Here is an 11,820-nt window from a genome sequence, read left to right on the forward strand (position 1 = left end):
CCCCTGTCGGTGATTGGTTGGAACACTATTTATTTTGGTTTTGAGTGGTTGGTGAAACCAATTGTTTTTGTGTGCAGATCTCAGAGCCTAGGCTGCCTACAGAGACGCGTTTTTTTGACGGCATGCTTATGGGGCGAGCAGCTAGCGGATCGTTAGGAAAGATTAGAGGATCGCTGATACAACCTTTAACATTTCTATTCTAAAACAGCTGTCAAATATGAAATGTTTAGTTTAGCTATATTTGATCTCACACTTCATGACCGTTAACTAAAGCGCTAGAACATGCGCTCAGCAGCTTCTGTGAACATAAAGCCTGTCTACTTTAATTTGATTGGTCATCTCAATATTCTGATGTTGATGAGCGGCGACAGACCGCAGAGCTCAGACGAGAAGATCTTGGAGCTGTGCAATATCCTTGCAGCACTAAAGTAGAGTTAATACTATATTAGGGAATTATTTCACAACCTTTATTATATACACCTCGGAAATATACTTAAAGGGTACATAACATACACAGTTTCACCTAATCTCATGTTAATCTTGAGTACCTATAGAGTAGTAGTGCATCCTTCATATCTCCAAAAAGTCTTTAGTTTTATCATATTTATAAAAGAAAAATACAGCTTTCCGATTCTCTCCGGAAAAAGCAGAGCTCCTGGAGGCGTGCCGTGGGCGGAGCTATAGAGCATGTATTTTTCCAGCAAAAGACAGAAATCTGATCCAGTTGTACTTAATGAATGAGGTCTTTTATCACTGGGACCGCTCCACGTTTTAATAGCAAACGATTTGCAAATCCAGCATCGACCTGGGCCTTGTTAATAAAACATTCGTCACTGAAATGACCAGAACACACAACCGCACTTGCTACACTCTGTTGCTGCCCCGGAAAAACAAACTGCATCCACTGTTCCTGTAACGCTGGGTTCTTTGGGAAGCTGAACACGGTAAGCTTTCCCTCACATCCAAAAACACACTTTGGAGACATTCTTGAACAAATCCTATGCAGCGCTGCCGATGATTTCCTGTTGAAGCGCGTTTATGTGTGCGGGCGCGCTTTTCCGAGAGAAATGTTCATATAAGGAGTTCCACTCTCATCTACGTCATTAGATCCACGATCGAAAAAACCCAGCCAAAACTTGAACCAACCCGGAAGTAAGATTTTCGACACAGAAATGCTCCGTTATTTGTCCAAAATATTTTTTTTAAACTTTGGCCATTTTTAGCATGATCATCTCTTTAACACTTTAAACAACTCTGAATACATGAAACACCATTGTACCCCCCCTTTAAGTCTGGACCTTGGTGACTTCATAACTGGCTACAGCCGTGGTTGTGGCTGGTTTAGACAAACTAACAGGAAAGAGAGGCGGCATTGCACTTGAAAGTGCTGGAACTGAAGATAAGCTACTTAATGTGAGTTTTTGTATGTCTGTGTAGATTAGATGAATGAGTGAAGCTCTTCCCACATGCAGTGCAGTGATACGGCTTCTCTCCAGTGTGGATGATCATGTGAGACTTAAGGTGTCCTTGTTGTGTAAAACTCTTCCCACACTGATCACATGTGAACGGTTTCTCTCCAGTGTGGATCCTCATGTGTTTTTTCCGGGATCCTAAGTCACTGAATCTCTTGTTGCAGTGTGAACACATGTAAGGTTTCTCTCCAGTGTGGATCCTCTCGTGTTTTTTCCGGGATCCTAAGTCACTGAATCTCTTGTCACAGTGTGAACACTTGTAAGGTTTCTCTCCAGTGTGAATTCTCTGGTGCCGTTTCAACTCTTCAGCTGTGATAAAAGTCTTCTCACACTCAAAGCACATGTGATTTCTTACACCAGTGTGTATTTTCTGATGAACTTTTAAACTCTGCAGATGTGAAAAAATCTTTCCACACAAAGAACATGAATGTGGTTTCTCCTGTGAATGAACTAACATGTGGCTCTTCAGGGCTGAAGCCCTCAAAAATGTTTTACCACATTGATCACATTCATGCAGTTTCTCTCCATTGTGGATGTTCATGTGTTCCTGAAGGGTTCCTTGTTGTGTAAAACTCTTTCCACACTGATCACATGTGAACGGTTTCTCTCCAGTGTGGATCCTCATGTGAGACTTAAGGTGTCCTTGTTGTTTAAAATCTTGTCCACACTGATCACATGTGAACGGTTTCTCTCCAGTGTGGATCCTCATGTGAACCTTGAGATTCTGTTTGTATGTGAAACTCTTTCCACACTGACGGCAAGTGAAACATTTCTTGTCTCTTCTTTTCAGTAAAGAAATACTTTCAGTCTGTGAGCGAGTTTTAGCTCCAGTTTTGACATGATGATGTTTCTCCTCCTCTTCACTCTCCTCATTCTCCAGCATCACGTCTGAAATGATAGTTAAAAGTATCATGTTTCTGTAGCAAGGACTATTACATATATTAGATCAACTGCACAATTATCTGACATAATATTAACATTTTAAAACTATACAACAGTAATACAGTTCTGACAGTCTCTCAGATAAATATTACATTTATTTTAATATAAAAGTTATGAACAAGTAATTAGCCATTGTACATTTTTGGCAAACAAATGGCGACAACCAGGAAGTGACATCATTTGAACTCTTTCTAGAGTATGATGGGAAAATAATCTCAATCATTTGTAGTGTTGACTACATTCATCAACCCTGTTACCAAAGTTACAAGATAAATAACTTTTTATTATGAAATACAACTAGACTAACTTTGGCCTTGACATTCATAGGGAATTTGAAAGTTTAAACTCTAGCCATAGTCATTTGTGCGTGGGCTATAAGGAGGTTGCCGAGCTGGCGAATGGCCATAGCAGATGTTTAAGCCCTATATGATATAGGCTCATCAATTCTTCTTCGTCTTCTAACAGCATTTAATAAAATGGGTCCATCATGACAAGGTTCCCTCAATGCTCACAGCAGACCTTTTTTTTTGTCAAATATTCAGAAAAGAGTATACAAAATGCAAAACATTTTGGATGGAAACCCAGCCTGGCGAATTCAATTTATGATATAATATTATATATATATATATATATATATATATATATATATATATATATATATATATATATATATATCGTTTCCATCTCTTCTCGTTCTGTTTAAAAGAACAAAATCATCACTTCCCAGGATTTCTACCAATGACTTTAATATTAATAAGTTATTAACAGTCAAAACATGATAAAAACATGTCCAAATATAGCTGCAAGCAGCCATTATCGGGCCCAAGCAGAATAAGATGACAAGACATGCCAACATGGCTAAAAGTGTCAGACAAACTGCAACAATGAGAAAGACAAATGTTAAAGACATTTAAAGAGGATTTTAGGCAAAATAGCTGAAAAATCATATAAACAGTAATAAAATATGTAATAAAAATATGATTTAGTGGATTATCACTTTCGACTAATAGGTGGCGCAGTTACAAAACTGATGTGATGTGGTCAGAGTGAAGTGACAATGACACATACAAAGTTTGGTGTCAATATGTCAAGGCATTGCAGAGATAAAGCCTGAATAGTGCTTTTAGCATCATGCCTCAACTTTGCTGCTGTGCTATACGAAAACGGTTTCGTCAATCGACACGAAGTCCATAATCTTTAGTCGGCATAGTCTGGAGATGATCCGATTCGATTTTGGTGAAAATCGGACAAACGGTCTAGGAGGAGTTCGAAAAAGTAGGTTTTGAATGAAAATCAAGATGGCGGACAGGAAGTTCGGCCAAATAAGGTAAACTTGGTATCTATGTTCTCGGCTTGACCCAAGGAATCTATTAAGACCAGTGGCATTTCAATAGCCAGATTTATTCAAAAGTTATTAGCCGTTTTGGAAATTTTGTTATAACTTTTGACCACTAGGTGGCGCTGCCTCTAAAAATTTTGAGTACCTTCAGGGGATGGTGTTGATGGCACATTTTGAGTTTCATAATATTACACCAATGCATTTGTTTAGTATAGCATTTTATTTCACAAAACTGTATTGAAGTCAATGAGAATTTCATGTTTTGTTCTATTATAGCGCCACCAAGAGGCTCAGTCCCATCATTTTTTTATGTGTCCTCAGAGAGAGCCCATACAGATGTGTGTCAATTTTGGTGAAAATATTTCAATTCGCTTCGGAGTTATAGACACTTATATGATAAAACACATAAAAAATGACTGACACATGACTTTGATTGGATTTTACTACCCCTTACTATCAATATTTAAGCATTTGGGCACTGATGTATAGCTATCGACCTATGTTTCCAAACTTCTGACGGTGGTTTCGTCTCAATCGGACTAGCGGTTTCGAAGATATCGGCAGATGTTTTTTAAGTGATAAATCACAACGCTACACAAACCATAAGGCGAAACCTAGCATGTTTGGTATCGTTAGACTCGGCAAGGATTCAGGAGTCTAATGAGATGAGTGTCGTCAATATAAGTCGACCACACCCAGAGTTATAAGCATTTGGGGGGGAAAAACACTAGGTGGCACTGTTTTGAAACTTCTCAGGCTCCTTCAGGACATTGTGCTGATGACCCATACCAAGTTTCGTAACAATCCGTTCGTGCATTCTTAAAATACAGCATTTTAGCACAAAATTCGAAATGGTCGACAGCCAAAATGGTCGATATGGTAAAATTGGATATCAGTCGACTCTGCATGTTGCCCTGAATCTAACGAATTTCATGATTTTTGGACAAACTGTTCAGAAGTTATTAGCAAAAATAGCCATTTTTTTCATATCTCTGGACCAGTAGGAGGCGCTGCGCCGAAACGCAGCATGTAGCCTCAAGTCATGCTTAGGATGACATGTACCAAGTTTGGTCTGATTATGATAAACTGTTGCGGAGATACAGCCTTACGTCTGTTTTCGGAAGCGCTACGTAAAATTTGTTCTTGGGTTTATCGAAAATGCTTTGACGAATCAATTTGAATTCCATAACTTTGTCACCACTGCCTGAAGATGATCTGGTTCAATTTTGGTGAAAATCTGAGCATCGGCCTAGGAGGAGTTAGAAAAAGTAGGTTTTTCAGATTTCAAATTTACATAACGGAAGATGATGTGCTAGGGTCCAATCGAATCATCATGAGCTCAGGAATCAGAGGAAAAAATAATTTTGTTGATAGGCCTTACAATTCAAAAGTTATTAGCATAAACGTGTGCAGCTTTGGACAGTTGGTGGCGCTAGAGGAACTGGTTTGGAGACTCCAAATTTGCTATGGTGACTGTTCAGACTGACCTCTATCAGTGTGCCAAATGACAGCACAGCACCGTGTCACCTGGAGCACTATATGCGTTCATCCATCATTATGAATTTGCAGGGCAAATCTAAGATTTATAAAGTGTCAAAAAGATTACTCTTCAACAGTTTAAGTTTGTATTCGACAGATTCGACTCTACAATCTGGCTTTGGAATTTTAGAACACCAAATCTCAGAATGATTTTACATTTTATGATTTTATCAACGTTTCAGATGTGTTGCTTTGTCCGATTATTCCATTTATGAATTAATTATTCAGTCACACTTTCTAAATGCACATCTTACATTCCTAAAAAAAAATCACTAGGATTTTCTTCGGTAAATATGTTGACATTAGAATTTATGTTGTATAATAGGCTAAATGATCAATCTCAGGCGAGTGCACAAGTTTCATTTTGGAGATTTTGTTCACGTCTTCTGGCAATAACCAAAACATATCGTAAAGTTTTTCAGAGAACCATGTAAGCTCGCGCTGAATCGGCCCAAAGTCCGGCGTCCGGCCAGCGCGGAAGGTCTTAACGTGTTACTGTCCTTTTCTCCAGGCAAAGTATTTTGTGATTAAATGCAATATATTAATCATATATTAACTCGTTTATTTCATCTGACTCCATAAATGAAAAGGTTTTAATGATATCTGTGGATCATTAATCATGAGTGAATGTTTGACTATTCCGTTTAACTCTTCAATGAAAATAATATCAAAGTCAGTTAGAATAATCAAATGTAACAATTTATTATGTCAGGCAAATGTATCATGCCAATTTCATAATCAATTCAAAGATAATCGATATAAAACACATCAAATGCTCTGGAATAAAGAGAAGATGCAAACCCAACTTTAAGAAATACGTGAGGCTAAGAGATCTAGGCTAAGAGTACAGAAAGGGCCTCGATCGTCCTGCTGCATTTCAATAAATAGTCAGACCTCTTTCACATGGAAACACGTACTAACAAAAGAAATTTGCATTCAGAGGTAGCACCTCTTGGGGGTGAGTGACCATTTGTCTTGAGAGACCACCTTCCTTTGTAAGTCAGCTATCCATAAACTCTTAAAACCTTTTTACCTTGTGTTTTACTTATTCTGAAATGAGACATTTGTACCAGTCGCACTGTGACATTTTAAACAATGCCAAACATGAAATACTCTGTGATAATCATTCACATTAAACTATACATTTTCTTGGGTGATCTTCAGGTGATCATCTGAGCATGAGAGAGAGGGGGTGAGGGGAGAGGGAAAGAGATGTAGATGAAGTTGATTCGGAGGTGAGACTTTCGTCTTGATGGTGCACGAGAGCCAGTTCAAATGGTAATTTCCAGAAAGGTCCTTTTGTCCTCTCAGGGTCCGGTCACCCCCGAAACAGACTGTCCAGAATTTAATTAAAATTTTTGGGTGAACTAACCCTTTTAATAATTAAAGACTTAATCAAACTTAAACATTTTTATATTTTAATCTGGACTACAACATGCCCTAGATATTGATTGAAAATGTAATGATTCTTTATTATTGTTCAGTAACACTTTACAATAATTCATTAGTTAACATAAACTGACAATTAAATACTTCTAAAGCATTTCATAATCTTAGTTAATGTTAATGTCAACATTTATTAATACTAACATGAACTAACAATGATCAGTTGTATTTTTCTAATTAACGTTAATAAAGAATAATAACTTCTGTAACAAATGTAGCTATTGATCATTGTTCATGTTAAGGCACTAACTAACATTAACTAATAAGATCTTATTGTAAAGTGATACCTATTGTTCTTTCTATTTCTTTTGCACTTTAATCTGTTTGAAACATTTGTTTACTTTATATTTTTGTGTACTGCTTTATTATATTTATATGTTCAGAGTTCTTTAACCTGTAATAGTGTTAAAAAAGTAACTTATTTCAGTATCGAGAAAATACTGTATATCGTGATAAAAGTTTCAGCAATTGTCGCAACATGAATATTTTATACCGTCACATGCCTACATACAACTTTATCAGAAATTATAAAACAGGTTTTGTTTAATTTACACCATTATGAAAATTGTGTGATTTTGGTATGTTTAATATTTATTACTAATTACTTTTTCTACTACAAACACTAAATCTGATGAACTGCTTTATAACCTTAATGTTCTTCAGCCTCACTAATGAAGAATCAGGAATAAACACCAACCTCTTTGTTCTTCAGTGTGTTTCATTCTGCAGTGTTCTGGATCTCTCATGTTCTCACTGTCCTTCAATAAACTCTGTCTTTGCAGATTTCAGCTCTTCCTGATGGTTTGATGCTCGTCTTCACTTGTAGCTGATGGGAATATTCCAGCATTTATTGGTGAATTGCTGTGGGAGGAGCTTCACTGAAGGAGGAGGAGCTTCACTGAAGGAGGAGGGGCTTCACTGAAGGAGGAGGGGCTTCACTGAAAGAGGAGGAGGAGCTTCACTGGAGGAAGAGCAGCAGATCTGACAAAAAACAAATTTAAAAGATTAATGAATTTATATATTTCAATACTAATTCAAGCATTACTGAGGTGTGTATATTAGAGCTGCATGATTCTAGATAAAAAATGAATCTGCACTATTGGGATAAGTAAGAGTTTTTATTGTAGTGAAAGAATATTATTTTTTTCAAGGATTCAATCAAAAACAATAATACTGAAAAAGGTTATTACATTCTTCTGTTTTACATTGCAAAGTGTAATTTATTCCTGTGATCAAAGCTGAATTTTCAGCATCATTACTCCAGTCTTCAGTGTCACATGATCCTTCAGAAATCATTAAGAAACCATTTTAATATCACTTCCCTTCAAGAAAAAAATACTGACCTCAAACTTTTGAACAATTCACACACACTTACAGACACACACACAGTGGCCCGAGTGGTAATGTGTTTGCATCATCTCTCACATGCTTCCACACGCACACTATAAATATACGAAGGACATGCATTCATTTAAGAATAATCTTTATATAAACTTTTCTCTTTTGTCATTCACATTCATTTGTTTCAGTATAATGATAAATCATAATAGCCACACGAAACAAACAATATTCATTAATTCTTTATTGTTAGATTTGTTTACATTTACAACGCATTTTTATATACATTTTTACTGATTTGAAGTGCACAAAAATTAGTTAGTTTGTATCTGTTACTTATAGTTGTTTCTATTTTGAGTTTAAAGTTTACCGGTGATGGTCCGCTGCAGCCGCATCCTGGCGTGACGAGGATTAGGGTCCGGGCAGAAACAGAGAACTGAAGCATTATTGGTTCCGCCTGGACATACCATCATAGACAGTATATGCATACCGTTCGCTGCGAGTTGCCCGGGGGAGGAAAAAAAGTTGATGTCTTTATTAATTGATTCCTTTAGTTGTGCATTTATGGTATTTAATTACATTTTGATTTCCCTCATCTTTATTTAATATATATATCTGGTTGATTCGATTTTGAATGTAAGGCTGAATTGTTTTCCCTCTTAATTTGTAATGGGGTCCATCCTTTCCTTTATAAGCTGTTGCTTTGTTCATTTGAGGAGGTCAGTTTTAGTTTGTTTGGTTTTTGGCTAACTGTTTTTTTTTTATCTCATTTTTTGTTTGTTTGTAAGAAATGTATGAGTTTGTAAAGCTGTTTTTTAGGGGTTCACGCATGAAATGCTAAAACCCTATTGTAATTGTAAGGATAGTAGTGTTTTTGCGTAGCGCGTCTGTGTTGTACGTCACGCATCACACATGACCAGCGTCGGCCAATAGTGAGCCTACGTGGTGACGTGCAACACAGACGCGCTGTGCTAAAACACTACGTGAACTCACTCGAGGCCCAGAGAGAAGGAAATGAATAGTGGAATTAAGTCGTTATTTTTGTTTACTTTTTGCGCACACAAAGTATTCTCGTCGCTTGATAAACTTAAGATTGAGCCACTGATGTCACATGGACTACTTTGATGATGTCTTTATTGCCTTTCTGGACATGGACAGTATGCCGTCCATTGACTTTCAATGGAGGAACAGAAAGCTCTCGGAATAAATCTAAAATATCTTAAACTGTGTTCCGAAGATGAACGGAGGTCTTACGGGCTTGGAACTACATAAGGGAGAGTCATTAATGTCATAATTTTCATTTTTGGGTGAACTAACCCTTGAACAGAGGAGTGACGTGGGCCCTCTTGGGCTCGTTGAAGACGAGACGAGCTGCAGCGTTCTGAATCATCTGTAGAGGTTTAGTTGCACATGATGGAAGTCTGGCCAGAAGAGCATTGCAGTAGTCAAGCCTAGAGATGACCAGGGCCTGGACGAGAAGTTGTGTTGCATGCTCAGTTAGGAAAGGCCTGATCTTCCTGATGTTGTGCAGTGCAAACGGCATGATCGAGCTGTCTTTGTAATGTGGTCTGTGAAGGTCAGCTGGTCATCAAATATTACTCCAAGATTTCTGACTGACCTTGATGTGGTTATTGATGATGAATCTAGCTGGATAGTGAAGTCGTGCTGTGGAGACGGATTGGCAGGGAGGACGATATCTATCTATCTAGAGAAGTAACTTTTAAGTAAATTAATGACAAAGTGTCAACCACATTATTCCTACATTTATCTTACCTCTCATTAACATATTGGCAAAGGATTTTATAAAAAAAAATAAAAAAGAAGTACAACAGACACCAAATATATGTAAGAATAAAGATGAAAGAATCAAACTTAGAAAAATAAATTTATAGATTTGCAAGAAACAAATAAAGCACCAAGGGAGTTTTTTTGTTGATTTTTTGTTTATCATATTTTATATGAAACGTGTTTAAATCTAGATTATTGAAATAAAAGCTGTTATGAAACTTACCTATATCTTGCAGATGTCACAATAGCTGATCGTGTCGTTTGCTCAAATCTGTTGACAATAAAATGAGCTTAATGTGTCAATTTACAGATCTGAAGACATCAGCATAATGAATGAGGAGAAAACAGGATCTATTGACATGAAATAAAGAGGCTTTTCAGCTGCTCTGATAATAGTGATGAGCCATAGACTATCAATACTCATTCAACAAGCCATTCAGGATCAGCAGATCATCTCACTTTATTATAAGTATTTGCTGCTAGAAACAGATTGTTTGAGTCAGAATATCTGCTGAAAGACTATTAAAATGCTTTAAAATGACTATTATTTTTCAAATGACACAGAAAACATAGTAATAATATAAAGACAGACACTATGACACCCATCTTTATCAACCATTGTAATTTGTATATATGAATCTAAATATAGTTTGATTTCCTAATAACAACAAAGTAGTTCGCTAACATCTTACTGTTTTGTATGTGAAGAGAAACCAAATCATGAAGACTGTATTTTAGTTAGCAGACACATGAATCGCGCCGAACATGATGGAAACTATTCAGAAACTTAAAATGTTGCTTAAACAAATGAAATATCGTGAACTGTTCACCCCAGAAGCCATTTGGGACAGGGCCCGAGACTTTGTTAAAGAGGACGGTATAGTCGGTAGCGTCACTTCCAAATGGGTCCTACAAATGTGGGGACCTTCGTTTCATATGAAAGATGGTCCCAAGTTTGGTTTGAAGATGAATAAACTGTGTTTGACGTAAACTTGCAGCTATCAGAGCAGAAACGAAAGCTGCTGCTCTCCGTATTTTTTTTTTTCTGGTCATGTTCACATGCAAATTGCATGAGCTTATTTTGTCCATTAGTTTGAAAGCCCGTATATTTACCTGCCCATAGACCATCCCTTTAAAAAAATCAGAACAAAAGTCGTTGAAAGTGGATAAAAGAGATGGATTTAAGCACCAGGTGTAAACGGGAATGGGAACCTTGTATACTTGTATATCCAATCGACCAGAACACACCTTAATACCAGGTGTAAACAGAGCCTTACAATCTTCTTTAATCCCGTCCTTGACCATGTGACTGAATCCAAATGTGAGACATTTAAACTGACCAATCAGCAGACCATACAGCTTCCCGAATCATACTAAAGGTGTGACATTTAGCAAACCTCAGATGTACACACACACATCTTGGCCAACAGGGCCCGTATTTATCAAGCTTCTCAAAGTGACATTTTAGTCTTAAGTGCTGAGAATTCATGAAATTTACTCCTACTTTCAAATTTAAGTATAAAAGGAAGTTATCAAATTTCTTAAAGCTAAGAATAACTCTTACTCTCCCAGTTAAGACAGTTTGAGAAATCTCTCAAGTGGTTAAGAGTTGCCAGTCGGCCTTGTGATGCGACAGAGACAGAGAGGAAGAATGTTTTAAATGTTTGACGACGAGCAGTTAATCAAACGGTATCGTTTATATATCATGCAATTTATACGCGAAAATGTGATACGTACTTTATGGCGTGTAATACGCATGTACCCCACACCACTAATCCTACCCAAGGGGTTTACAGTACGTATCATATGAATAAAATGCGTATAAATTGCATGATAAACAATGCGTGCTATAGAGAAGCATTTCATGAGATTGGGTTGCTATATCATAATGTATTCTCTTGAAAATTATCTATTGTCAAATGTGTGTAAACTCCTCTTAGGAATTTCACCATTCAA

At 37.0% G+C, this 11,820-nt stretch overlaps 1 protein-coding gene across 2 annotated transcripts; it reads right to left on the minus strand.

The window, feature by feature from the left end:
• Window positions 1-445: 445 nt before the first annotated feature.
• Window positions 446-8,495, minus strand: LOC311084394 (uncharacterized protein). 2 transcript variants are annotated; one of them, XM_084116398.1, is made up of 4 exons: window positions 8,447-8,474; window positions 8,082-8,180; window positions 7,436-7,719; window positions 446-2,360 (listed from the first exon to the last, which is right to left on the minus strand). In XM_084116398.1, the coding sequence occupies exons 3-4, from the start codon at window positions 7,482-7,484 to the stop codon at window positions 1,405-1,407; spliced, it is 1,005 nt and encodes a 334-aa protein (XP_083972524.1). In that variant the 5' UTR covers window positions 7,485-7,719; window positions 8,082-8,180; window positions 8,447-8,474; the 3' UTR covers window positions 446-1,404. The 2 variants fall into 2 exon arrangements, with proteins under 2 accessions (XP_083972524.1, XP_083972523.1); XM_084116397.1 differs by lacking the exon at window positions 8,082-8,180 and having other exon boundaries at window positions 8,447-8,495.
• Window positions 8,496-11,820: the final 3,325 nt, after the last annotated feature.

This window comes from Abramis brama (genome assembly GCF_963993115.1).
Source record: "Abramis brama genome assembly, chromosome: 6".
NCBI classification, from domain to species: domain Eukaryota; kingdom Metazoa; phylum Chordata; class Actinopteri; order Cypriniformes; family Leuciscidae; genus Abramis; species Abramis brama.

Excerpts from the sequence above, each read along its gene's own strand:
- LOC311084394 (XM_084116397.1), bottom strand. The coding sequence starts at position 7,484 with ATGAGAGATCCAGAACACTGCAGAATGAAACACACTGAAGAACAAAGA. Across the intron at positions 2,361-7,435 it reads ACACACTGAAGAACAAAGAG|ACGTGATGCTGGAGAATGAG; the intron begins GTTGGTGTTTAT and ends CTATCATTTCAG.